Genomic DNA, 27,619 nt, shown 5'->3' with positions numbered 1-27,619 from the left:
CCGGCCGGACGGACACAGAGGGGCAGCACCCAAAGCTCTGGCTGCTGCCAATGCCGGGCCTCCAGTGGGCAGCTGAAAGCATGTGACCCCCAAGGAGGAACTACCAACAGGGCACACACGCATGCGCTCACAGGATTACAGACGTGGGGACGGGGCGTGGGCACGGGGTGGAGCCGAGCGCACCTGGCGTCCAGCGGCAGGTCCTTCTTCTCGTGGAGGTGTCCGATCTCCCGGCGCAGCAAGGCCATCCAGCTCTGTGGGGCAGCGGGGCCCAGTGGGCATGTGCTGCCCAGGGCACGGCCTCCTCCCTCAGGCCCTGCTGTGCCCACCAAGGTCGGGAGGCCCCTCCGCCCATGCAGGGCTCCTCCTGAGGGCAGGTCCTGGGCATGCGGTGCCGGTCGCTGGGTGTGAGGACGGGCACTAAGGGCGGCCCCTGCAGCTGCCCATGGCTAATCCCGCCCCAGGCCTGTCACCTTGCGCTCGTCCTCAGAGGAAGCGGAGAAGAACCAGGTGCGGTGCTTCTTGCTGATGTGGATGATCTTGAAGGGGAAGACGTTGTTGGACGTGGTCTCCTCGGCTGCCCGCATCACCCTGAGGGCACAGCCAGTGGTCACCCCCTGTCCAAGCCCACGGGGTGGCCCTGCCCGGGACGGGTCTGGCACCCACACCGGCTCCAGCGGACAGATGTGCATGGTCGGGCGAAGGCTAGCGGCTCCAGGCAGAAGTGAGTCTGGAGAAGAAAGCGTCCCTACCCAGGCGACCCCAGAGCGGCCACCGGGCCCTGGCGCCCCCGCTGCGGCAGCGCTCCAGCCCACGTGCGGCTGGGCTGGCGCTGGGGCAAGGCTCCCCGTGAGGCTGTGGCTGGGTGTGAGCCGGGGTGAGTCGCTGCCCGAGGTCTCCGTCCCCCCAGTGAAACCATGGGCCTCGCGGTTCCTCAGGCAGGGGCAGGCCCTTCCCCGCTGACACTGCTCCCATCGCCCATGGCCTCTGGGGAGGGTCCCCAGACCGGGGTCTGCCAGGCATGGGCAATGGGCACAGACTGATGCCATGGTGCAGGGCCCTGGTGCCCACTTCACCCTGCCATGCAGGCCCTGAAGCCATGGGGTGGATCCGGATGACACTAATGGGTTGCACACTACAGGATGTCCCGTCCCCCCCACGGGCCCGGGCTGCACACTATACCATGTCCCGTCCCACCCACGGGCCCGGGCTGCACACTATACCATGTCCCGTCCCTCCCACGGGCCCGGGCTGCACACTATACCATGTCCCGTCCCCCCCATGGGCCCGGGCTGCACACTATACCATGTCCCGTCCCACCCACGGGCCCGGGCTGCACACTATACCATGTCCCGTCCCACCCATGTCCCGGGCTGCACACTATACCATGTCCCGTCCCACCCACGGGCCCGGGCTGCACACTACAGCATGTCACCAGCCAGAGTTCTGTTGTGGGGCTGGGGGAGCAGGGTCAGTGGGGAGCAGGTCAGGTGGGAGCAGGGTCAGGAGGAAACCCAGTCAGGGGGAGCAGGGGCACGGGGGAGCAGGTCAGGGGGGAGCAGGTCAGGGGGGAGCAGGTGGGGGAGCAGGGGCAGGGGGAGCTGAGTTGGGGGGAGCAGGGTCGGGGGGAGCAGGTCGGGGGGAGCAGGTAGGAGGGCAGGAGTACGGGGAGCTGAGTTGGGGGAGCAGGTCGGGGGGAGCAGGTGGGGGGGCAGGGGTTGGGGGAAGCCAAGTCAGGGGGAGCAGGGGCACGGGGGAGCAGATCAGGGGGGAGCAGGTCGGGGGGGGCAAAGGCGGGGGAGCTGGGTTGGGGGAGCAGGTGGGGGGCAAGGGCAGGGGAGCGGGTTGGGGGAGCAGGTGGGGGGGCAAGGGCAGGGGAGCTGGGTTGGGGGAGCAGGTGGGGGGCAGGGGTAGGGGGAGCTGAGTTGGGGGGAGCAGGGTCAGTGGGGAGCTGGGTTGGGGGAGCAGGGGGGGCAAGGGCAGGGGAGCGGGTTGGGGAGCAGGTGGAGGGGAAGGGCAGGGGAGCGGGTTGGGGAGCAGGTGGAGGGGAAGGGCAGGGGAGCGGGTTGGGGAGCAGGTGGAGGGGAAGGGCAGGGGAGCTGGGTTGGGGGCAGGTGGGGGGCAGGGGTAGGGGAGCTGGGTTGGGGGTCAGGTGGGGGGCAGGGGCAGGGGAGCTGGGTTGGGGGAGCAGGTGGAGGGGAAGGGCAGGGGAGCTGGGTTGGGGGGCAGGTGGGGGGCAGGGGTAGGGGAGCTGGGTTGGGGGTCAGGTGGGGGGCAGGGGCAGGGGAGCTGGGTTGGGGGAGCAGGTGGGGGGCAGGGGCAGAGGAGCTGGGTTGGGGAGCAGGTGGGGGGCAGGGCCAGGGGAGCTGGGTTGGGGAGCAGGTGGAGGGGAAGGGCAGGGGAGCGGGTTGGGGGTAGGGCCGCAGCAGGCGGGCGCTCACCGGTTGTAGCCGCTGAGGGAGAAGGCGCCCTGCGGGGAGGCGGAGGTGCTGCTCTTGAAGTAGTAGATGCATCGCTTGTGGATGATGACAAAGCGCAGGGGCCCTGTGGGCAGCAGGTGCGGGTGAGCTGGGGGCCACTGGGCAGACCCCACTCTGGGGACCCTCCCCAGGGGCCATGGGCGATTGGACCAGGCTTTGAACCCACGGAATGGAAGGGCAAGGAGCTGGGCTGGCATGCGGGCCCCTCCCCAGGAGTCCAGAATGGGGTCAACCGGGGACACAGTCGTGGGCATGATGGCCGGCCTGGGCAGGGCAGGTGTGGGCACTGGCTGTGCAGACAAGGGCTGTGAGGCTGGCTCCAGGACGGGCAGAGCAGGGCCAGAGGCCTGGGGAGGCCCAGCCGCCTTGCTGGGTGCTGCGGGCTGCCAGAAGGTTCCCTCCAGCCCAGGCTGGCACAGCGGGGGAGGGGCAAAGAGGAGGAGGCACAGAAGCCCTGAGTGTGGCTCCGACCCCAGGCTGAGCAGTCAGTCCCGCTGAAACCCAGCTCTCCGCTGCCCCATCCCAAGCAGCCCCACCGGCCCGGGAGGTCAGTGGCAGCGCGCCCTCGCAGGCACCCTGTCCAAAGACAGCAGGCCAGCGGGTGCCCAGCCTGGGGCACCACAGCCAGGCAGCACTCGGAGGGATGGGCAGGCCCGGGCGCTCTGGGCCCTCAGCGCCTTGACAAGTGGCATCTCTCCTGTCCCAGCTGCGGTCCCAGGGCCCAGCCCCCACTTTCATGCAGCTCGAGAGTCTCGGCTTGGCACGTGCGGTCATTTCAAACCACGGTGACCAACCAACTCCCGGAACACCCACCGGACAGGGGAGGGCTCAGCCTGACCAGCTGGTCGGCACCGTCACCAAGGACCCTAGCTCGGCACCACCTACGCCCCTCCCAGTCCTGCCAGCGGCCACCTCAGGGAGGGAGGGGAACCCTGGCGGCCCCCACAGAAGGAACCGGAGGCTCAGCTCTGTCCCCGCGCCCCCCCACCACGCTCCCCCCACAGGGACTCACATTTGAGCAGCTGCAGCTGGGTGCCGCCCTTCTTGTGCAGGTAGCCGGCCTTGGCCACGCCCCCGGGCATGGTCAGCAGGTTCTGGGCGCCGATGGCCTTCATGGGGACAGGCCAGTGCATCTCCTCGGCCGCCATGAAGCTGCAATGACAGCAGAGATGTCTCAGCCAGGGGTGGGGGCAGCGGGGGCACCAAGGTCCTGAGGCCGCGTGAAGGCTCAGGGCAGGAGGGTGAGAAGGCTGCCTTCTGAAGGCCCAGGCTTCCAGGGGGGACCCCGGAGACAAGGCGCCTGGGCCGCTTGGTCAGCCCCTGGTCCTTCTGGCCACATACCGGGCACCCAGGGACCCTGAGAGCGAAGGGTGCTCTTTCATCGTCACTGGTTCACTCAGCTCTCACCTGCTGAGCTCAAGGCCCCTGGAGGCTGAGGACAGCAGAAGGAATTCAGGAAACCACCAGCCCAGGAAAGTCAGGCCTCAGGCCATAACCACCCAAGGATAAGTCCCAGGTGACAGGAGATTCAGGGAGGGCTCCCAGGAGGAGGTGTTGAGTCATAGCCTGAAGGAGGGAGTTAAAGAGGTTCGGGGCTGGGGCAGGCCCTGGGCACCCTCTACACCAGCTCCGACCTTCAGCAGGGAGGGACATGGCTCAGATGCCCCACCCTCCACTCCTACCTGCCCTTAGCTGGCTTCTGTCTATCCCTTTCTTTTTTTCTTATTATTTTTGTTTTATTATTGATTTTAGAAAGAGAGGAAGGGGGGAGAGAGAGAGAAAGAAATATCCATTTGTTGTTCTACTTACTTATGCATTCATTCATTATTTGATTCTTGTAAATGCCCTGACCAGGGATCTAACCCACAACCTCGGCATATCAGGACCACACTCTAACCAACTGAGCTACCCGGCCAGGGACTGCCCATCCTTTCCTTCGGGCCCTGACCAAGAAGCAGAAAAGCAGGTAGCTACCAGCCCTCCAGCTCCTGGGTCAGGCAACCCAGGTTCCTGCCCTGGCTCGGCCTTCCAGGGGATCCTTAAGCCTCAGTTGCTGGGGCTGTGAAATGGGAGGACAGCGCAGACGCAGCTTGGCACACAGCACACCCTCCCTCCCGCAGGGACCATACAGTACATGGTCCCAGGTGTTATAAAGAGACATGAGCAGAGGAGGACGATGGGCCAGGTACAGACGCGCACCAGGGCGGAAAGCCCAGATGCCTAGCAGGGGGCAGAACTGGGAAAACAGACCCTCGCCCCAGGGTAGCCTTTCCTCCCCTAGCTGACCACTGGTCAGGCTGTGAACCCCTGACCTTTCCCTCCCTCAAGATAACATCTGGGCCTCCGTGTAAGTCAGCTCCAGGCCCAGGAAAGCAGCAAAACCAGACAAGTGACACCGTGGCTGCCTCAGGACCAGTGGCGTTGAGTAATGACCCTGTCCTGGAGCCGACCAATTAGAGGGGACCATGACCTAGAACAGGGGTCCTCAAACTACGGCCCATCCTGCCCGCTGGGTGTTTTGGGGGCTGCTGTGTGCATAGGAATTTGTTCATAGTTTTTTTTTAAACTATAGTCCGGCCCTCCGACGGTCTGAGGGACAGTGAAGTGGCCCCTGTTTAAAAAGTTTGAGGACCCCTGGCCTAGAAAGAGCACCCCTGCAGGGCTGATGGTGTTCCAGCAGCCCCTCCGTGAGACCTCCCCTAAGGTCCCCGCAAGAGGGGACAGCTCAGGGCCACGGAAGTCCCTGAGGACACGCAGGCTGGTTTGTAGTGGTGACTGCACGGCCCACAGGGCTGTTATAACTGTCCCGTGGCCCCGCGGGAACAGGCTTCCCACCCGGCTGGGCGCCCCGGCCCCTGTTCCCGCCCCTGTTCCCGTCGGGGTCAGGCCGGCGCCGCCAGTGTCCAGGCTCCCGGCCGCAGGCTGTCCTCACTCTGGCTCAGCTCCCCTCCCACGCGGCTCCTGCCGCTCCTTCAGGTCCCAGACCCGGTCCTCTGCCGCGGGCACCACGTCCCGCCCCCCACACCCCTCGCCCCCCACCCCGCCCACACCCCCACACCCCCCGCCCCGGGCCCCGTGCGGCTGGAGGAGGCGTGTGCTCAGCAGAGGGGCAGCTGCGGGGCCTTCCCCACCTCAGCCCCGCCCCCCAAAACAAAGCCTCTGCGCCCACGAGGAGCAGCGCCCGGGTGGGGGCTCCCCGCGCCGCCCGGGCTGCCCCGCGGCCTCGATCGCCCACCCCGGCCGGCGGCTGCCTCGCACCCGAAGCCAATCCCTGCGGCCCGGACCCAACAGCCGAGGCTGCGAACAAAGGCGGGCACCGCCCTCCGCGCCCCAGGCCGGGACCAGCCCCGCGGGTGGGAGAGGTGCCCGCGCCCCGCGCCCCGCGCCCCCCGCCCGCCTTTGTTCTCGCAGGAAGCCTGGCCGGGCGGGCTGGGTACTCACGGCGTCCACGCGGCGGGCACGGCCGGCTTCCGGGGGGCGGACCCCCGACCCCGCGCGCACCGACACGGCCCCGGGCTGGGCTTCCCCGCCGCCTCGCCCCAGGCTCTCGGCTCCCGCGGACCCCAGCCCCGCCGCCGGAGACCCGCACCCGCCATGCTGCCACGTCCCGCCCCGCGCCGCCGGCTCCGCCCCGCGGGGAGGGAGAGCTCTCGGGCAGGTGGGGACCCGCCTCCCCCCCCCCCCCCCCGCCCCCCCGCCCCCCCCGCCCCCCCGCCCCCCCCGCACCGCCACCCCGCCCCGCCCCTTCCCCGCCTCCCCCCCGCACCGCCCCCTCGCCCCCCCCGCACCGCCCCCCCGCCTCCCCCCCGCACCGCCCCCCCGCCCCCCCGCACCGCCCCTTCCCCGCCTCCCCTCCGCACCGCCCCCCCCGCCCCCCCCGCACCGCCCCCCCCGCCCCCCCCGCACCGCCCCTTCCCCGCCTCCCCTCCGCACAGCCCCCCCGCCCCCCCCCGCACCGCCCCCCCGCACCGCCCCCCTCGCCCCCCCGCACCGCCCCCCCGCACCGCCCCCTCGCCCCCCCGCACCGCCACCCCGCCCCCCCCGCACCGCCCCTTCCCCGCCTCCCCTCCGCACAGCCCCCCCGCCCCCCCCGCCCCGCCCCTTCCCCGCCTCCCCTGCCCCGCCCCCCCTCGCCCCCCCCCCCCCCCCCCCCGCACCGCTCCCCGCACCGCCCTGCCAGGCACCGCACCACCCGGCGGGCGCACACCCGTCCCTTCGCTGCCCTGTTCGGAACCTCCTGGGCCTCCCCAAGCCCACCTGCCCTCGCGGGTCCCGCCGGGGGGCCTTTCCCACGGCTTCCCCCCCTCACTTCCCCCACCCCAACCCCGCTCCACCCCGCGGTGGCCTGTCCAGCCCGGCCCACGGCTCCTGCTGCCAAGCCCTCCGGCCTCCTCCGGGCCTCCGCCAGTTCCCGCTGCCTGGAGCGCCACCGGCTCAAATAAGCTCCGATCCCCCCCAAACTGGCAAACAGAAGAGGGGGGCTCGTTTTCGGAGCCAGCAGTACCCCGACACCAAGCTGAGATGCACCACCGGGAGCGGAACCTGCAGACCATGCTCCGCGGGCGTGGACACAGAAGTCCCCCAACGCCAGCCGGGGCTCTGCCGCCAAGCGGCCCCCAGGAGGGAGGGCGGAGGCGGTCTCACAGTCAGTGAGGGTGACAGGTCGGATCAATCGGATCGATCGAACAAAGGACGAAAGCCACCTGATCGTCTCAGGAAACAAAGCGTTTGAGGAACTTGGACAACCCTTTCAGGATGAGCACACCACTCCACCAACTCGGACCAGGAGGGAGCTTCCTCCAGGCGGCCAGGCCCGGGAGCACCCGCCACCCCCACTCAGCCGCGCAGGCACCCGCGCAGGCTCTGCCCTAAGGCTCTGCCCTAAGGCTCTGCCCTAAGGCTCTGCCCTAAGGCAGGGACAGGCAGGGACAGGCAGGGACAGGCAGGGACAGGCAGGGACTGCCCTCCTTGCCGCCCGCTAACCTGGCCCTGGAGGCTCTAGCGGCAGCCTAGCCGGCTCCATTAGGCAAGAACAGTGGAGCACATCCCGACGGAGAGGAGGAAGGGAAGCGTCACAGCCCAGCTGTTGGGTGTACAAAACCCCGAGCCGCTGGAAACGAGGAGAACTAAAACGGGCTCAGCGGGGGGCGGGGGGGGGGCTACAAAACCAACACACAAAAATCCGTCGTATTTCTAGACAGTAGCACGCGAACAACCCAAAAAACGAGCTAAGGTCCAGCGCCCTCCTCAGGCAGCCTTCCCTGACCTCTGCGGGGTCCTGTGTCCCTCCACGGGGCTGCACGGCCCCTCCCAACACTGACCACTCGGGCGTCACTGTCCACCCCGTCCTCACCAGCTCAGGCCCGGCACAGGGGCACCCGGGGAGCCCCAGAGGAGGCGGAGGGTGTCCACCTGGCGGGTGTGGGGATGCAGTTGTGTGGGAGGCGCAGGAACCCCAAACAGAGCCCCAGCCGGGTGTGTCGCACCCTCCCGGCCTGTAAGGGGACGGGCAGCTGCTGTGAGGACAGATGGCGCCCTCGCTCCTGCTCCCCATCTGGGAGGAGTTGGGGGGAGTCCTCCATTCTCACTGGCCACCGTCCCTTCCTGGGCATGCTGAGGGCGCCAGGTGGCCACTGACTGGCCTTGGGTGGGCAGGGTGGGTCGTGACAGGGCCAGGCTATGTCCATCTTCACACACACCCAGGGGTGTCCCTGCTTCAGGGCAGATGCCAACATCTGCAGCCCCTCTCCCAAGGACGGACTGTCCAAAGGGAAGCCCATCCTGACACCACACACCCTCTGGCCGCCACCGGCCCTGCCCTGCACCCGCGGGTGAGCTGGGCTGGCGGGCAGCTGACCGGAAAGCCGGTGCCAGGCCAGGCTGGAGTGAACGGGGGAAGTGGTGGCTGAGAGTGAGGGTGACGGCAGGCCATGGTGGCCATAGTGACCATACAGCTTTGGGGGGACTTTCAGCCCAACTCAGACCCCATCGGAGCCCGAGAAAGTGGAGGGGAGGCCCCAGGGTCACCCATCGTCCTGGTGGCCTTGCCCCCCGAGCTGCCTCTCTCATGGCCCGTGGCTTCCCCCCAGCCCCAGTGACCTGACAGTTAAACTCCATTCACCCCCGGGGCCTCCATAGGAAACCTCAGTCCCCTTCTCTAGGGGAGACACCCCACTGGTGCCCCAGGCCACCCCGTGAGCTGGCAGCTGCCCAGCTTGTGGTGCAGGGCGCTGTGTTCCCGCAGCTCGAGCGGCCGCCTGGACAGGGCTCTCGAGAGGCGCAGGTCGGGGTGGGTGGCCAGGTGGTGCCGCTGGGCGTCTGCAGGTGTGCGCCCTGGGAGAGGCACCTGGGCACCGGGCACTCTCGGGCCCTGCTCCTGGGCTCACGCCCCCCTCAAAGCTGAGATTGGTCTCGGGGACCCGAGGTCGAGGTGCAGGGGTGGGGACAGCAGGCGGCGGAGGCCCTCCGTCACAGCCACAGCGAGTTCCAGGAAGTCAGGCTGGTGGGGGCTGTGCGCAGGCCGCCTGGGAGCTGGGCGCTGCGGTCCACATGGCCGCGGGCCATGGACAGTGCGCTCCACGGGAGGTCCTGTGTGTGCGCGTGTGCGTGCGTGGGTGTGCACGGTGTGAGCCGTGCCTGAGAGTGAAGTGGGGTCCCCGGAGGGCTGGGCTCCTGCAGGACCTGCAGACATGCCCCCAACATGGTGAGGGACTGGCGCGCGTGTGACCACAGTGTCAGGGAGTTCCTGTCAGTGGTGACGGGCTGGCCAGTGTGTGGGAGCCATAGGTCCCCAACACACATTCACACACTCACACCCACGCACACTGCCTCATCGCACACGTGCACTTATACATTCACACTCACCCCAGGGCGCACACGCATTCTCAATAACACCCACTCACACATATACATGCACACGTAACACCCACTCACACATGTTCACATACTGGTCCATACACACACATACACAGGTGCACCTCATTCAGACGCACACTCACATGCACTCTTCCACACTCACGCTTGCTCGCTGGCTCGCACGGCTACACCACAGCCGCCCAGGCTGGCAGGAGCCTCCGTGCAAGGCCCTGTGCCCTGGGCAGGCGTGTGGGCCTTGCCAAACCCTCACCACCACCCCAGTCCTGCAACGCGCAGCACCAAGGCCAGCCTGGCAGCTCATTACACCTCAGGCTCGGCGCCTTAATCCCACTTTACAGACTAGGACACTGGGGCCAGGAGAGGCTGGGGACCCACCAGGGGCACGGGCCCTCGCCATGGGCACCTCATGTCACCATCCCCATTTCCTCTGAGGTATGAGCCAGCGTCACCCCACGTCACTGATGAAGACTCCAAGGGTTAGAGAAGACCCACAGCCAGTAAATGGTGGGGCGCTCACGCTGCCTGGAGCAGCCACTCCCCCAGCCTGGCACAGGGCACAGGGGCGGAGGGCTGGCAGCTGCAGGGGGACCTGGCGCCTCACCCGCTCGTTTGTGCTTGCCTTTCGGTTTCTCCTTCCCCTTCCTCTTCCCGGAATCCTTCTCCATAAAAGAATCAAAACAAAAATCTTCGATGGAGGCGTTGAGCAGCCACGCCAGAGGGAGGGTGCCAACCAGGCCACAAGGAAAGCCCCCACCTGGAGGCCCCGAACACAGCGTCCGGCTGGAAGCCAGGGGCCCCCACACCCCGTCCGAACCCTCGGCGCATGGCTCACTCACACACTCACTCAGACACACACTCACACTTACACACTCATACCATCACACTCAACGCTCTCACACACACGCTCACTCTCACACCATCACACACACCCCATCACACTCACAATCTCACTCTCTCACACTCACAATCTCTCTCAACCCACCATACTCATCATGCTCTCACACATGCACACTCTCACACACCATAACACACTCACACACACTCACACCAGCACAACTCACAATGCTCCACACACTCACACTCTCACACTCACGCCACAACACACTCACACACACCATCACACCACACTCACACACTCACACCATCACACTCACAACGCTCTCACACTCACACCCAATGTGTGCACACACAGGTCCTAAAGACCATGGCTGCCCCCGGGAGGGTGTGCTGTGGGCAGGCTCAGCCCCCCCAGGCTTTCTGGCCCGGCCTCCCTGCTGGCTGCCAGCTGTGTGCCCAGAGCCGGGCCCAGTGCCCCCTCCCCTGCTCCCCTCAGGCCCCCTCGGGCCTCCCCAAGTGGCTCCACAGGCGCTGACGGCACCCCCCTCCCGCCGCCCCCCCTCCCCACCCCCCGCCGCCCGGTCGCAGGCCCCCCACTGACCTGAAGGCACTGACCCAGCACATGGCTCTCCTGCCTGGCGACGGGTGGGGGGCAGGCGTCCTGGGGCCCCGGGAGGCCATGGGGCTCAGGGGCCGTGGGCCGGGGCCGGCATCTCCCCGCGGTGAGGCCTGCTGCCCGGCGCTGCCCGGGCCCTGCTGACAGCGCCGCTGCCTCTGGGGCCTGTGGCCTCCAGGCCGCTCCCCCTCTGGGACTTCCTGTTGCCGGTCCCTGGGCAGCCGGTCGCAGCCCGCACTTCCTGCCTTCCGCCCGCGGAGCCCCGAGGCCCCTGAGACCCGCGCTGGCCGGGCGCTGCTCCCCGCGGGGCTGGAGTGGCCCGGCTTCCGGCCCCTGTGGTCAGAGACCGCAGCCCTCCAGCCCCGGGGGGCCAGCTGCGTCCCCTGGGAGGCGCTCCCGCAGGCCCCCGCCTCCCCTCGACGTGGCTTCTCCCAGCACCGCCGAAGCCCGCGGGTCCCAGGGCACCAGGCCAGCCTCCTTGGCCCGAGAACCCCTGCCCGGAGCCAGTGCTCACCCTCACTCCCCGCCCGCCCGCGGGGAGCTCGCTATCTGCCAGCACGCTCCCCCCGCCCCCCGAGCACCAGTGCCCAGCTCTGCCCTCCGAGGCCACACGGGGGTGGTCACTGCTCTGCCCTTTGACACCAAAGGACCAAGACACCGGTTCTCAGCCAGGCCAGGCCCCACCTTCCCAAAGCTCCCACTCCCGGTGCCACCGCAGCCTGTGTGGGAGCCGGTCCACACCTCCAGGGGCCACCACGCTGCTGGCTCTTCGGACGCTGGGACTGAGTGGCCACGGCCCAGAGCAGAGGAACAGGGGTCCCTGAGGGGCCCAGGCTTGGGGGGGCCCTTTCCCCCCAGACCCTTCCTCTCGGGCCTGTTTCTCCATGTGCCCTCCCAGCTCCAAGGCAGCACTCACCCGCTGGACATTCACACCACCCGCCCGCCATGAGGGCAGCTCCCTGGCCTTGACGCAGAGCCGGAAGTCAGGTGGGGCTGGAGCATCGCTGGGGTCTCCCACTCCACCCTCCCTCACCCCAAGGGCCAGAGCTCAAAGTGTCTGGGACCACCCTGCCACGCCACACGCAGGACACTCACCAGGGTGGGTGGGAGCCAGCAGGGCCGGGCAGGGGCCAAGGGTCAGCCTGAAAAAAAGGGGGGGAGCTTCACTCAGGGCTCAGGGTCCCGCCTGCTCCAGAGCCAGGTGAGTGCCGGGCGCTGCTGGTCCTGCCCACACCTGCCGGGTTTGCATGTGGCATGGACTTCAGGACCTCGTCCCGGATCAGCCAGATGGGGCCTAAGCCCAGGGACACGATCCCTGGGGGAAGCAGGGGAAACACTGAGGAGACGCCACGTGAAGACAGAGGCAGCCACTGGAGTGATGCGGCCGCGGGCCCAGGGAGCGGGGCTGCCGGCCTGGCCGGAGGAAGAGGCCGAAGGCGCGATGTGGCCCCGCTTACACTTGACTTTGGCCTCTGGCCTCCAGAGCAGAGGAGAGGTGGGTGGTTGTGCAAGCCCCTGGCTGTGGCACTTCTGGCAGCAGCCGTGGGAAACTCGGCCCCAGGACTCGCCACCCTTTTCCTGACAACGGTGGGCGTCTGGTCCCAGCTGGTGTGCACCCCGGCCTCCCCGTGTGCGCAGCTCTGCCAGGCCTGGCTCACCCGGCACCCTCCGGCACGGGCGAGGCCGTGCAGGCCCGCGCCCACCGCTCTTGCTCACGCACCCTGGCCAGCCCTTCCTTGGCTCCGGCGAGGGTGGGGTCTGGCTCCCGCTCCCCACCCTGGGCCCTGTCTCGAAGACCACAGTGGTCTCCACCTGGAAACCTCATCCTCCCCAACAAACGCTCCCTCATCACCTAGAATCTCACCTCCCCCCGGGAATCTCCAAGTCGATGGCACAGCCCAGCTCACCAGCGTCGCCACGGCCGAGGCAGGCCAACGGGTGGGCAATGGGTTCAGAGTCATGTCCACACACGTGGTCAAACCCCCGACATGGCCATGACCAGCCCGGGCCTGGACCTTGCTCAGAGGCAGGCTGAGGGCCTGTGGCTGGCCCAACCCATGCGGCTCCGTGGTTGAGTTGATGACCTATAAACCAGGTCACAGTTCAATTCCCCGGTTTCGGGCTCCGTCCCCAGTAGGGGGCGTGCAGGAGGCAGCCGATCACTGATTCTCTCATCGTGATGCTTCTCTCTCCCTTCTGCTCTGAAGTCAATAAAAAATAAAAAAAGAACTGTGGCTGGCCGCCCACTTGACCCCCAACAAGAACTGATTGGCAGTGAGGCTGCGCCCAGGCCCACCTGCGCCCGGGGCGGCTGCCTTGGAGCTGCCAGCGCCCTGTGCCCACAGGACAGCGGTGGCCGGGCTCCAGGAGGCACCAGGGGCCGCTCAGGGCCACCAGAATGGGGGCAGGCCCCCCAGCCTCTCCTGCGGCCCAGGGACTCCCGGAGGCCAGGAGGAGGCGTGCACGTGCGGCCACCGCCGAGGGGCTGGGCTTCCGAGGACGAAGGCCGAGCTGCGGGAGGGGTGGGTTTCTCCTCTGGGCTCCGGGGCTCACGCTCTGCGCCCACACATCCCCGAGGCCCCGGCCCCACAGCACCCGGGCCTCCCCCTCCCAGGCCTGGTGCCTCTGCCCCAGCGAACGTTCCCAAGCTGAGCGACTCCTCCTGGAGCCGAGGGCGCGGAGCTTGGGACAGCGCTGGGGCCTCACCAGGAGGACAGCACGTGCGGGGGAGGGGGGCGTCTGGGCAGGGCCTCCAGGCTGAGGTCCCTGTCCTGGGCACCAGGGCCACTCAGGCCATGTCGGGGGGCAGGTTGGGGTGTCGCTTTCCTGCGCCTCTCCCAGCTCAAACCACAGCAGCAGAGGCGGGTCAGGATTCACAGTTCAGTTCATCGTGACACCGATGAGTCTCCACCTCTCAGTCGCTTCAGAAAACTCTCCCGAGGGCAGACGTGTGGGCCCGTCCACCCCGAGTTCCTGCCCGCCCCCACCCCGGCCGGCCCCGCCCCGGCCTAAAGAGGCTCCCTGCCCCACCCCGGGGCCAGCTTAGCACCCAAGGCCCCGGACCCTGCAGGGGCCACGGGGTGCCACCCCAAGAGGCGCTCAGTCCATGTCTGCCCCACCCACAGGAACCTTGGTGAGCAGGATGGGGCAGTGGTTAGAGCACGGACTTCCTTGGGGACGGGCCTGGCTCATTCTCCTCTAACCTTGTGGCCCACCCTGAGCCTCCGTGTCCTAGTCTGACAGCTCCTGCGTGGCACTGTCCTAAACACCACGTGGCAGGGCATTGGGCAGGGTTCCCCTGGGGCCCCTGGCACTGGGTTCCGCCGGCCTCACAGGCTCATTAGGGAGGGAGAGCCTTCTCTCAAGCGTCTGGACCTCAGGGCTCCCGGCCACCCGGCCCCGTTCTGAGCTGTTACCCCAAGTCGGGAAGGCCACCTGGAGGTGAGGGGCCAGGCATTTGCCCCGGCAGCTCGCTCAGTCCTTTCTGCTTCCGTGGCCGCGGTCAGACCACGCTGCTCAGGGCTGGGGCCGACCACCTGCACGGCTGCCCGTGGGCAGGACCCTCCGGCCCCTGGGAGGAGCGGCCCCTCAGGACCCCCAAGCATGTCCGGTCTGTCTGTGGGCTACCTGCCTCTCCCCCGCACCAGCTCCACCCCGTGTCCACCCTCTGGAGTGCACCCAGCATGCCCTGGGCACCCCCTGCAGCATGAACAGATGGGGCCCCCCACTAGCTGGACGCCCCCTACTCTCCATGGGGTCCAGTTCATGAGGCTCATTTGTTTAATCAAACCATTCATCTGACCCAAACACCCCACTTCTCCATCTCAGCGGGGGCCCTGGCTGCATGACAGGCGCCCAGCTCTGCTCCCCAATGGACCTCAGCCAGGCCCCGGGCTCCCGCCTCAGTGTCTGCGCTCACAAAGCAAGGCCGCAGCCTAGACCGCGAGCAGGTGGGGAACCGGGGCCACACTCCCTCCCTGAGCCTGAGGGCCCCGCCCCACACCGGGCAGGGGGGGCTGCCCCTGCTGCTGACCCCAAGGGCCAAGGGCGGAAACCTGGCAAGCACCTGTCGGACGCCCAGAGGGACAGACCATCTTCTCTGAAGTCCGAGTCAAGCTGACCTCGAGCCAGACCAGGCACCAAAGGAGAGAGGACTCCCCAAATCCAGCCTGCCCCACTCCCGCTTCCCGGCCGCTGGGCTCCCGCACACCCACCACGCCGGCCCCTCCACACACTCGCTGCCCACGGGCCCACCCTGGCTCTGGGCTGGATTTCGGCCTGCCTCCCGGCTGCAGAGGGACTGGGATGGGCCCACTCAGGGGCAGAGGCTGCCACCAACCAGCCCCTCCTGGGGACAGAGTGTCTACCTGTTGAGGCCAAGGCAGGGGGAGTGAAGGCGGCACTTCCCCGCCTGCAGTCATCTCGAGATGGAGGGCCAGGCCGATGGGCAGGGGCAGGGCTGCCAGTGCCAACGTGTCAGCTCCGGCCCGCGCAGTCCCCGCTCCCCGAGGCTGAACTCTGCGCTCCTGATGAGGAAGTTGAGGCTGAGCGGCTGCAGCCACGGCCACCCGGCCGCACTGCCCATGTGACCAGGACCCAGGCCACCTCGCCCATTTCCTGCCAGGCCTGGCCCTGAGGGGCAGAAAGGGGCAGAGGGGGCCCCAGGGCCTACTCTCAGGTGCTCCCACCTGGGGGGACACCCACCAGCCCGGGGGCAGCCAGAGGGCACGGGCTCTGGGCAGAGCCACACTGCGTGCCAGGCTGCCCTCCTGGCTCAGAGCCGCCTGTTCAGCTGCATCTCAGAGGAGGCAGCCACGGCACAAGCCCCACCCGGCCCTGCTCACTGCTCACAGCGGCCGCGCCCTCAGGGGCCTCTGGGCTCACCCTGGAACAGGCTCTGGCAGCGAAGCAGAGCGCAGGCCTCAGTTTCCCCAGCAGGAGCACAGGCCGTCCCAGGAGCGGCTGGGAACAGCACTAGGCTGGCGGACAGAGCAAGGCAGAACAACGCCGCACAGACATGGGGGCTCCTACAAAGCCGTGGCCAAACCCTACTGGGCAGCTGAGAAAATCAAGGCCAGAGAACAGCATGCTGTCGCCCACCGCTGGGCTGGGCGGGGCTGCGCTGGAGCCATGGGGCCTGTCTCCTGCACCCGGCATCGCCCCCCTCCCCGCCCCCCGACCCTGAGTCCCCAGTACCGGGGCCGAGGGAGGCATCAGGGCACTGCCTCCTGCCTTCGAGCCCACACCCTTACCCTCAGGATCCCAGCCGGCCTCCCTCCAGCTCGGGCTCCCCGTCTGCTGGGGAGGCAGCCACCTCTGACTCACTCCCTCATGACGCTGTTCCGCCCAGACATGGTGACACACCAGCCAGGGTGCTGGGAGGACTCTTCCATGTGAGGTAGCCAAGCAGGAAGAGCACACGAAAAGCATTGGATCAGAAGCAGCTTGTGCAAAGGGCCTGGGGTCAGGGTGAGAGGAGGCACGGGCCTACAGACACGGGGGACAGAGGCAGGCCCGTTCCAGGCCGCTGCGTGTGGATGGGTCCCGCACCTGCCCTGGCTGAGCACTGTTCAGGACTGGCCTCCAGTCCCGGCCTCTCCTCTTCGCACGGATTCCTGGTGCAAGTCACGGCACCCTGAGCCTCCCCTCCTCGCCCTCCCATACAGGCTTGTTGGTCACAGCACCCTGGGGACAGGAGGCAGCCCGCCGGCACTCCCCACGGGCACTTGGCCTAGTGCTGGGTCCCAGGGTCTCTGGGGGTGAAGGGCACCCTGCTTGGCCCAGATCCCAGCAGCAGGGGGAGGTGACAGGGAACACAGCTCATGCTGAGGTAGGGCAGTGGGTAGAGGAGGCAGCCAGAGCGATCCAGCCCCACGGCGCTTCGCAGGAGCCCAGGGTGGAGGCCAAGGTCAGCCACGCCACACACTGCGTGGACACCTGCTGTCCGCGGTGCCAGTCCAGGGCATCCCGGGACAGACCAGCTGGGTCACCAGCCTTGACCCCTGTAGTGGCCAGTGGCCTTGGCTGCCCCACCATCTGTTCCATGACTCATCGCTCTCGTCTCCTTCAGGCCTAGGTGGCCTCCCTCAAACCACACCTCGGCCGCCCTCAGCCCGTACAGCTCTGGGCACTTTACCCACCAGGTCAGGCTCCGGGTCAGGACAGGGCACCAGGACCGGTGTGGTGAGGTCTGGCCCCCCCTGGCTCCTGCTGCTGGGGCTCCCAGGACCGAGCCCACCGTCTGGGCAGAGGTTCTGGCTGATGCCCGCCCTGCCCGGGGCCGGAACAGTCAGGGTCAGGCTGGGTCGGCTACATACAGGGCCACCTCCTCCTCCCACTGACTTCAGCCTTTTAGGATTTGGTCTTCAGTTTTAACCCACTTTTCCCCTTTTATCACTAATGTGAATTTTAAGCTGCTTTGAAACATCCTTTTCCTTCGACACTGTCGATAAATGCTAGCCTCTGGGCGTTGCACTGGCTGGCACTGTGTTTTACTGTCTTGCTTCGGGCTGCTTCTTATTCCTTAGTCCCTTTAAGGGGCCTTAGGCGGTCCCACGGAGGGGCTGGCCTTGTCTTCTCACCCGAGACCTCCCGGGTCACCCACAGGCCTGGAGAGCAGCTCTCGGGTGCCGGGCAGGGTCTGGGGGAGCAGCCACTCAGGATGGGTCTCCCGGGGTCTCTGTCTCTCAGAGGCAAGGGGCAGAGACAGGCCGAGAGGGAGGGAGGGAGCGGAGAGGGGACCCGGGAAGAGGCAGAGAGGGCCGAAGGGGGAAGGAGGAGCCAGCTGAGCCAGCATGAAGCTGGGGAACCGAGAGCAGCGTGTTCCTCCCCGGCCTGGGAACCCTGGGCTTGGGCGCTGGACAGGATGACTCATGGCCACTGGCTCCTGTGCGCGCTCCCACTGTGCGCGCCCCCCTGTGCGTGTCCCCCTCTGAGGACCCCCCTGTGCGCAGTCCCCTGTGTGTGCCCCCCTGTGCGTGTCCCCCTCTGAGGACCCCCCTGTGCGCAGTCCCCTGTGTGTGCCCCCCTGTGCGTGTCCCCCTCTGAGGACCCCCCTGTGCACAGTCCCCTGTGCGTGCCCCCCCCGTGTGCACCCCCCTTGCGAACCGCCCTGTGCACGTCCCCCCTGTGCATGCCCTGTGGGCCTGGCTGACCTCCCGGTCCCAGACGCCCTCACACTGCCCCATTGTTCGCCTGCCCTGTGAGGAGAAGGGTTGGCCCTGGGCCCGGGTTGGTGGGAAGGGCCCCAGCCCCCAGGCCCCAGCCTCCCCTGCCCCTCCCAGTGCATCTGTGCCCAGCACTTGACAGACGGGAGAGGGGCGCCCCATCTGCCCAGCACACTGTCCCCTTTCCAAGGCCAGTGGTCCAGGGGCTCCTGCACCCCACAGCCCCACCCTCCCTCCTTGCTCGCAGATGCCGGCCCAGCCGCAGCACAAAGGCACCTGCTCAGCCTCAGCCCAGGCCCCTCCTGGCTGGTGCCCTTCCCTGACCTCACCCTGTCCCACCTGACAGACTCCTGCCTGCCTTGGGCCCAGCTCAGGTCACCCCGAGACACCCGCTGATGCCCTAGTGAGGGCAGGCGGTGGCCCTCGGGGTCCCAGGCGGTTTGGGGGATCGCAGAGCCCAGTTTGGGCTGGAGAGGAGGGCAATCCCACTGCCCCCGGGACTCTAGCTGGGCCCTTCCTCAAAGGGTGCCGGCTCCAGCCAGAGCCCTGGCCTCCACAGCCAGGCCCATGTGAGCCCCAGGCCCAGGCTCTCCCGTGCACCCAGCAACCCCACTCCCGACCCCCGGCACAGTGGTCTTAGATCACTGGATCCCCAGGCCCGATGCCCACCTGGCCCTGCTCTCAGCCAGGGGCCATCACGGGGCCACCAAAGACGGGCAAACGCTCTCCTCCAGCCGGTGGCCTCGCAGGCTCCCAGGGACAAGGTGGCTGCTGTGGCCAGTGGAGGCCTCCCCAGGGCCAGGGACCTGCCACGGGCGGGGCAGCCTGCACTGTGGGGGGAGGAAGTGCAGCTCAGTGGGTGCTGCAGGAACACCCCTTCCCCAGGAAGAGACCCTGGGTCACAGCTCTGCCAGCCAGAGAAGCCAGCAAAGAAGCCTGGTGGTAGGTGGGGTGGGGGCAGGGTGGGCACTGCCAGGCGGGTTCCCGTCTCAGCAGCTCCCACCCCTGGGCCCAGAGGCCCTTGGTGGGGGTCACTGACTGCCCTGGCCGGCTGACCCCGCCCCCCCCCCCCCCCCCCCCCACACACACACAGCCCTCTTGCAGGCCCTGCCCAGCCTCCTGGGCCACAGCTGGCTGCAGGGAGTGGGTCTCCAGACCCAGAGGGCGCTTGGAGCACATCCTCCAGCCACTGTGCTCCGGACCCACCTCCAGCCTCTCTGGCTGCTCCTGGCCCTTCAGAGCCCGCCGGTGCACTGGCAGGCCTGCGCCCGCCTGCTGCCCACTGCCTCCCCCCAGAAGGCCCTCCTGGGGTCCCACATGGCACCTCCTGCACCATCCTTGGGCGCTGCCCACTGGGAGGGGTGTACGTCTATGAGGCGTGGGTGCATCTACGTGTAGGCCCTCAGTGCCCGGCTGGCGGGAACCCTGGCTGGGCAGGCCCTCCCGGATCCTCCCCAGAGCACGGGGTCCTCTTTCTCAATCCTCTTCCTTCCCCAGCGACTTCCTGCCCCAGAAAGGGCACAGCGCCACCAGCCACAGCACCTCACCCTCCTGGTCACACTCTCCAGAAATGGGGAGACCGGTTTTCGGGAGCCCCTGCTCCAGGGCCCCGGACCCCAGGATGGGCTGGGGACTCAGAGGCAGAAGGAGCAGGGTCTGAAGCCACGGCCGGGCCTGGCCAGCAGGTTACCCAGACTCTCTGGCTCTCACCACCCCCAGCCCCTCCCTGATGTGACAAGGAGCCAGCACTAGGTCCCAGGCGGCGAAGTGTTGGGGCGAGGTCCCAGAGCAGCCTCTACCTCCCCCAGGATGGGGTTTGAGAGAAGACAGGAGGTCGAGAGGAGGACTGTGGGGGTTCAGCACAGAGCCGGTCCTGAGACAGGGTGGTGCACAGGGTGGCGGCAGGCTCGGTCCACTCCCAGCACCACGGGCTGCGACAGGAGCCAGGGGCCAGCAGGGAGGCCAGGTGGCTGTCACTCCCGTGCAGCTCACCCAGCGCGGGCAGTGGCCATGCGTTCCCAGAGGTTCCGTCCAGACGGCGCAGCACCTCCATGCTGAGGCGGGAGACACAGCCAGTCCGTCCTCTGGCCACCGCGGTAAACCCACCCACCCGGGCCTCCTGCCCCGCCAGGCCCAGCACGGTCTGCCCGGCCATGGGGGGCAATCCTGGCCCTTCTGGCCTCAAATAGGAGGAGAGGCAGCAGCTGAGGTTGGAAAGGCACCTTCAGAGGCGAGGTGAGCGCTGGTGTCCTGGTGGGGCTCCCTGGGGTCCCACAGGCCATGCTCCTCACCGGATCCTTGCCCACCGCTCTCCTAAGGGGTGCAGATCTGACCTGGCCGCCCCATCTTAGGGCCTGGTTCCCTGGGACCCCAATCCCAGATCCACGCTATGGCAGGAGGCCTGGGGGCGCACAGGCTGACCTCATCCTCAGCTCCAACCCGTCTCCAGAAATGAACAGAGAAAGGACCTGCCCTAATTTAGGACGGGGCCTCAGTCTCCCCATCTGTGCAGCTTCTGGGGCCACCAAGGCAGCTAGAGCCCGGGGTAGGGGGTGGTGGTGGGCGGGGCGGAGAGGGGGCGAGGGGGGCCTGTGATGGAACCCGGAAAGTTTCCAGAGCGGCCACAGCACAACGACCCATTATTATCTGACCGAAGCCCTGCCCACCCCGCAGGCCTTCCAAGGCGAAGACTGTGCTTGTCTCGAAGCTAAAAGTGAGAGTTAGATACAGACGAGGCCAGCTTCAAAGGGCACCCTGCCAGCCCGGCCCTGCCCCAGCCTGTGAGCCCGCGGCCTGTGAGCCTGCCCTGTGAGCCTGCCTGCCGGCGCTTCAGGTCTGCAGAAGCTTCTGGGTGCTCCAGTAAGATTTCCCTGGGAGAGCCCCACCGCCCGCCTCCCCTGGCACAGGCTACATAGGCACTCGGAGCACTGAGCTCCCATTCGGGCAGGGGAGCCAGACAGGTAAACACAGCGACCAGGAAAGAGTCTGAGGAGACAGAGCCCGCGGGGAGTGGGGGAGGGGGAGGTAGGGAGGGTGCCCTGAGCACAGACACTTACGCCTTTTATTCAAGTGCTTCTGAGGGAGACGGTGGCAGGGCGGCCAGACAGGCTGAGCTGCTCCCTGTGGGCACCGCCAGCAGGCCTTGCCCTCTGCCCTGTGGGCCTGTCCACTCCAGGGTCCGTGCCTGGCCTGGGTCCTGGCACCAGGGCGCCCAGCGGTATGGGAGGAGCAGGCGCTGGCCTCAGTGTCCCCCTGCAGCTCCAAGGACAGCAGTCAGGAGACCGGGTGGCTCCCCAAATCTGCTGCTCCTGGTGGACTCAGGCCTCTGTCCAGGGAGCCAGTGGGAGGGGACCTGGGAGCCTGCCCTTTGTCCAGGCTTCTCCAGTCCGGCCCCACCCCCACCCCACCCCCCAGCAGAGGTGGCCCCGCTGTCCCTGCTGTTCAGCCCAGTGACTCAGGCACTGACCGGCCACCCCAGGCCCTTGGGCAGCCACAACCACCCCTGAGGTAGAAGGTAGCTCACTGCCCATTGCACAGAGGAGGACAGCAAGTCCCCGGGCTGGTAAATGGCGGCAGGCGGACTGAAACCCAGGGCCTCTGTGGCCACGGCCGGGACACTCTGTCTCCCTGCCCCTCAGGCTTCCCATCTGTGGGCTTGTGCGCGGGCGTGTGCACATGCGGGGAGGGGTGGCGGCTGACTCAGCACCCACTTTCCTCTGTTCCTATGAACAGGAAGGGCCAAGGCATATCGGGGGCTGTCCACCCTCCTCTCCCCCAGACCAGCCTCCGGGCTCCTCCCTGACTCCTAGGCCCGAGGGGCTCTCCCAAAAGGCCAGGCCCTCTGTCAGCACCCCTTTTTCCGACGGCTGACAGGACTGGCCTGCCCCTCTGTCCAGGGTGTGCCCCAACCCAGAGAAAAGCAATGGGGGAGGGGGATTTACAGAGTCCTCACTCCTCCGAGGATCCCCTGGTCCCCTGGCCCCCCGGGAGGGAAGCCTTGGCTCCCAGGGGGCTCCCAGGGGATTGTCCTGGTAATGGGCACAGTGGGCGAGACACAGGAGGGGGAGCCCAGCCCCCTCCTCTGGTCCTGCAGAGTCCAGGCCAGAGAAAGCAGGGCCGACCAGGGGCAAGGGCAGTGCCAGGCTGGACTTGAACCTGGAACCCTGGTCCCACTGCAGGGCTTGCCACCCCTCGGCCCACAGAACATCCTCACCCACAGGCGGGTAACCTTTCTGGAGCCCCTTTGTGCTGGCCAGGTGACACACCTCATGGGCAAGACCACAGGGCAGCCCTGCGCCCGGCACCCAGTGGTCAGGGCCACTCAGCATGGCCAACCCGCGGGCACAGACACCGCCAGCGCGGAGGAGCAAGCCCACGCACTGAGAGGACGAGGCCCCTGGGCAGCAGCTCCCCCAGCAGCGCCTGGCCCTCTCCACACCCGGAGGGAGCCAGCTGCCAGCACCCCTCCTCCAGGGGAAGGAAGCCAAGGCCCAGAGCAGCAGGAAAGAGTGGGGCGCGGGGAGGGGCCGAACCCACATGTGCAACGCTGTCCCCAACCCCCAACTCTCCCATCCACTCCGCCACCCTCTCCGACACCTCACTGTTCCCCAGAACAGGAGTGGCAGGCCTCCCAGCCACGGCAGCCAGTCACTCACACTTCAGTGTGAATCAGCGCAGACGGGTGGCTTTTCTCCGTTGGCGGAGCGGCCAGGGCAGGAAGGTCCGGGCTGCCGGGAGGAGGTGGGAACAGATTCCCGCCTGAGTCCCAGAGGCCGCGACGGGTGGGTGGTGTAAGGGGCCCGGCGGAGGCCTTCCTGCCCCAGGGGCTGGGGTCGCGGAGTCAGGACGACAGGGACGCGGGACCGACGCGACACCACCGCCCTCCACGCCTAGGTCTCCGGGGCGCTCCCTGACAACCCCGAACGCGCGCTTCCCGCGGGGAGGCAGTGGCGGCACCGGGCCCCGCGCTGCCCGCCCCCTCGCCCCCGGCGCCCTACGGCAAGGACGGCAGCCCTGACGACCCTGGCGAGCCCGGGGGCCACGATCGCGCCCGCCCACCCGCATCCCGCCGCCGCCCCTTACCCGCCGAGGCTCCGCTCCCGGCCCGCGGGCTCAGCTTCCCCGCGGCGGATCCCGGCTCGGCCTCCCGGCGCGCGGGCCCGCCCCGCCTGCCTCCTGGAGCTCCAGCCCACGCCCCCGCCAGGCCCCGCCCCTCCTGCCAGGCCCCGCCCCCGCTCCGGGCCCCGCCTGCCTCCTGGAGCTCCAGCCCACGCCCCCGCCAGGCCCCGCCCCTCCGGCCAGGCCCCGCCCCCACTCCGGGCCCCGCCTGCCTCCTGGAGCTCCATCCTCCTGGAGCCCCGGCTGTGCCCGGACACGCCCCTTCTGTCAGGCCCCGCCCTTCCTGCCTGGCCCCGCCCCGCCCCAGACTCCTCGAGGACTCCTCACCCGCGCACTGGTCCCCCAGGCTCAGCTCGCCGTCGTGGAGGCCCGAGGTTGGGTGCCGGGGCCTCAGGGTGCAGGGACCCCCACCTTTCCCCACCCCGCTCCCAGGGACAGGCGGGTGTTGGCCCACCCAGGGGGGCCATGCACAGCACACAGTAGATGCGCAGTAAATGCAGATGAGAGAACACACGAAGCTTGTCTGTCCTTGGGCGTGTCCGGCCTGTGTCGCCGCGGCCTCCTGGTGGCCTCGGCAGCTGGGGCAGGGCCCGGTGAACCCCTCTGACCGAGGACTTGCTGGGACCCAGTGGAACGCGCGCCGGCACCTCAGCCACTTCCAAACGGGGACTCAGCCCTGGGGCTGGGGCCAGCCTGGACGCCCACGGCCAGGGATCTGGCTCCCAGCAAACAGGCCACCTCTCCCTTTGCCTCTGGGAGGCTCTCAGCCAACAAGGCCGCGCCCCACCGCCTGCGGAAACGGGGAGGGGGGGCGATTCCGGGCCCCCTTAGACTTAGACAGCCCTGCTTACAGGGCGGGGCCTAGGAGGAAGGGGCTTCCTGCGAGGAAACGGCTTGGGGGGGCCTAGGGGCCAGGTGGGTGATATGAGCGGTGGAGATAGAGTGCAGGTGTTCCAGGGAGAGGGAGCAAGACCTGCAAGCTGGTGAGCCTCTCAGAAAAGGGGCCCATGCCTGGGGGGTGAGGAGGAGGGAGGCTCGTCCCCATGAGGTGTGGGGGATGGACCCCCAGTCCCAGGTCCCAGGAAGCCATGAACTGGGAAGGGCAGGCACTGGCCAGGGGCCCAAGGGGCTGGGGGCGGGAAGAGGCCAGCCCAGCACAGGCTGAGCCCCACCAGGTGTTCTTTTGCTGGAACCAAGCCAAGGGGACACACGGGGGTGGGGCCGAAGGCGGGCCCTGGGGATGGCTCAGGACTTGGCGATGGGAAGTCTGTTTGGACTTGGAGCTAGAGCCTGGCCGCTGCCTCCCCCTGCCCCCAGCCCCTTGCTTTGCTACTGGGAGAGCCAGCTCAGTGTCACAGCCCGGGGCCCACCTCCATCCCAGCCCCACCCACTACTGCAGGGGACTGGCAGGACTGGCTTCATGCCTCGGACCCATTCCCTGGGCTGGGCTCCTGGGAGCAGGTCCGCTGCCCACTGTGAGCACTGGAGGGCAGCCTGCCTAGCTGCTCGTCATGGCCAGTGCAGGGGGACCCGTGGGTGGGCATCGGCTCCCTTCTCGGCCGCCCGAGAGGGTGTGGGGGACAGTCAGAGGGGGCTCCTGGGGACCAAGGGGCCAAGACCTCCCAACTTGGAAGGGCCCTGGAGGGTGAGGGAGTCCTGGGCTGGGAGGCCAACTCCAGGGCCAGCCGCCCCCCCTGCCCCTCCCTCGGCTGCCCCCTCCCTAGCGGCTGCCCCCTGACTGCTGGCCACCGGCCCCTGGCACCATCAGCACCCCAGCCTGGTCAGCTGCTGCCTCGCCTGAGGTTGTTTGGGTGGAACTTGTACACAGACGAAGTGAGGCAGCCCCACCAGGAAGGTCTATTTCCAAACTCCCCGTGGGTGGAGGGCTCGGCCCACGCACAGGCTCGAGGCTTTATTTTTATACCTGACACCCTGCCCTCAGCCCTGGGGCCAATCTGGGACCTGAAGGGCCCCTTCTATTCTGGGGCTTCCGGCCCGTGGCGTGGGGGGTGGGTGGCTCACCCGGCCTTCCTCCTTCCAGACTCGGGGTTCCAGTGGCCCCTGTCCCCTACTCCCGAGCCCACGTGACCTTGGGGAAGGCCCTGGGGTCTGGAAGGGGAAGCTGTGGCCGTCAAGGCTGGGGCCTCACTCACGGTGAGGGGGGTCCCACCACCAGCTTAGGGTCGGGGCAGCCGCCCCCCAGGCCAGGGCTGGGCACTAGGAGGAGGGACATGAGACAGGGTGTGAGGTGGCCGGTGTGACTGTGGAGCCCAAGGGCCAGAGGCGGGGGTGAGGGACCCAGAGGCACTGGGCCCCCCCAGGCTGCCCTCCAGGCCCCTCGGCCAGGCAGCCTGGGCCTCACTAGGCACCCGGACCTTTCCGCCCTGTGGGTGCTGGTGGGTGTCCCTGAACCTTCAGCACCTGCCCCGCCCAGGGCCGGGGAACCCTCCCTTCCCTTTCCATCCTCCGTCCTCCGGGTGCGCTTTGGCCCGATTCCCATTCCCGAGGGTCCCCAATCCATGACGGGCGGCTTGGGGTACAACTCCCTTCCCAGGCCACTCTCTACCCATCAGCCCAACTCCTGACACCCTGTCTCTCCTCCCCTCCCCTCTGCCCTGGCTCAGCCCAGCCCGCCACCACTCGCCCCGCTGCAGGCTGCTTCTGGGCTCTGCCCCCTGCTCCCTCCTCCCCCCCAGGACAGGGGGCAAGCCCAGGGGCAGGTGGACCGGCCTGTCCACTGCGAACTTCTGAGCAGAGCAGGGCCCAGCGCTGGCCCTGGGGCGGCCGGGGGAGGGGGCTCTAGGGCAGGGGGCTGGGTCCCTGTGGGAAGGAGGCCAGGAGGAGGCGGGAGGGCGCACAGGGGGGACTGAGCCTGCTGGTGGGGGGCACTAGGCCTTCGCTGAGCTCCCGCTGTGCCCAGGCCTTCGCACCCTTGCCCCCTCGGTGGGTGCAGCCACAGGAGATGGCGGGGCGCCTCCCTTTCCAGGAGAAAACCGGCTCGGAGGGGCTCCCGCGGGACCGGGCTCCGCGCCTGGGCGTCTGGCTGCCTCCTCACTTTCTCTGTTTCATGTTGAAAACGCGAGGGCAAAGCCGCCTGCGCCTCTCAGCGCCTCCCGAGCTGCTGCTGGGGGGCCCGGCACCCCTCAGAGGCAGGGCCCGCTCAGCCGGACCAGGACTGGCGGGGAGAGAAGGGCGCCAGCCCGCCGGTGCGGCTCGGGGTTTGACCGGCGGCCCACGCACCGGGAGGTCGCGGGTTCGATTCCCGGTCAGGTTCCGGCTCCATCACAGCAGGGCCTGCAGGAGGCAGCGGTGATGCCTCTCCCCCTCCCCTCCCCTCCCTTACTCTCCCTCTAAAGTCAGTGGGAAACGTGCCCTGGGTGAGGATGGGCACCGCCAACGCGCCAGCGCACTGCCCAGCCCCGCCGCGGGGTGGGGGACCCCTGGCAGGCGCCGTGCCCCGCGGGCTCCGCAGCAGGTCCCGCCCTCACTTTCCATCGCAACTTTCCGCCCGTCCTTTCGGTTTCGCCTTCCTCCCCCAGACAGCTCGCGGCGTCGCTGCTCCGCCCTCGGGGGCCACCTGCCGCCCGTCCCCGTCCCCACCGGGCGCGGTTCCCTGGAGGGACGGTCCTCGGCTCCGCTCCCGTCGCTGGGTCCACCCGCGTCCGCCCGCCCACAGCCCCGCGCCCGCGCTCAGCTCCGAGCCTCGCTCGCACCCGGCTCGGCCCTCCCTGCGTCCGCCGCCCGCGCCACCTCCTCCCTCCGGCCCTCGCACTGCCCCCCGCGCCCGCATCCACAGCCGCCTCCTCCCTGTCCCCCGGGCAGCGCGGCCCCCCGCCCCCCGGCCCCCCATCCTCCCAATCCCCCCCCGCCCCCCGGCCCCCCATCCTCCCAATCCCCCCCCACTCCCAGCCCCCCATCCTCCCAATCCTCCCCCGCCCCCCGGCCCCCCATCCTCCCAATCCCCCCCCACTCCCAGCCCCCCATCCTCCCAACCCCCCCCACTCCCAGCCCCCCATCCTCCCAATCCCCCCCCCCCCCCCCCCCCCGCCTCCCAGTCCCCCAGCCCCCGCCCCCTCCCCGCAGGGCACTTCCTCCTCGCTGTCGCTGTTTAATGTTCCATTGATTTGAAAGAGAGATTTACTAGTGTTTATGCATTTATTGTTGCTTCTTTTCCTTCAAGTTTATTTTTGTTTTGTTTTCTTTTCGTGCCTTTAAAAAAATGTTTTTATTGATTTCAGAGAGGAAGGGAGAGGGAGAGAGAGAGAAACATCAATGATGAGAGAGAACCATGGATCTGCTGCCGCCTGCACGGCCCCCACTGGGGATGGAGCCCAAAACCCGGGCCTGTGCCCTGTCCGGGAATCGAATGGTGACCACCTGGTTCCTAGGTCAATGCTCAGCCCCTGAGCCAGCCAGGCCATTGGTTGCTTCCTGTAAGTGGCCTGACCACGGATCGAACCCGCAACCTTAGCGCATCGGGAGAATGCTCTAACCAACTGAGCTACCCACCCAACCAGGGTCTTCTA

At 68.1% G+C, this 27,619-nt stretch overlaps 1 protein-coding gene across 10 annotated transcripts in view; it reads right to left on the bottom strand.

Annotated features, from left to right (window-relative positions):
• SH3BP2 (SH3 domain binding protein 2) overlaps positions 1-23,157 on the bottom strand; it is a 31,450-nt gene extending 8,293 nt beyond the window's left edge. Inside the window, exons 1-6 of one of the 10 annotated variants that reach the window (XM_036327212.1) lie at positions 23,058-23,157; positions 11,905-11,951; positions 3,493-3,632; positions 2,442-2,544; positions 474-591; positions 184-254 (exon numbers count right to left, since the gene is read on the bottom strand). In XM_036327212.1, the coding sequence (XP_036183105.1) occupies positions 184-254; positions 474-591; positions 2,442-2,544; positions 3,493-3,628 (428 nt within the window). In that variant the 5' untranslated portion in view covers positions 3,629-3,632; positions 11,905-11,951; positions 23,058-23,157. Of the gene's footprint in view, positions 1-183; positions 255-473; positions 592-666; positions 1,355-2,441; positions 2,545-3,492; positions 3,633-3,887; positions 4,016-5,921; positions 6,077-10,794; positions 11,143-11,904; positions 11,952-21,031; positions 21,305-22,630; positions 22,703-23,057 lie in introns of those variants that run through there. The other 9 variants (XM_036327262.1, XM_036327222.1, XM_036327202.1 and 6 more) reach the window with 9 other exon arrangements.
• Between the last annotated feature and the right edge of the window lie 4,462 nt (positions 23,158-27,619).

This window comes from Myotis myotis, unplaced genomic scaffold (genome assembly GCF_014108235.1).
Source record: "Myotis myotis isolate mMyoMyo1 unplaced genomic scaffold, mMyoMyo1.p scaffold_m19_p_1, whole genome shotgun sequence".
NCBI classification, from domain to species: domain Eukaryota; kingdom Metazoa; phylum Chordata; class Mammalia; order Chiroptera; family Vespertilionidae; genus Myotis; species Myotis myotis.
Note: the sequence above shows the minus strand (reverse complement) of the source record. Positions and strands in the feature narration are given on the sequence as shown.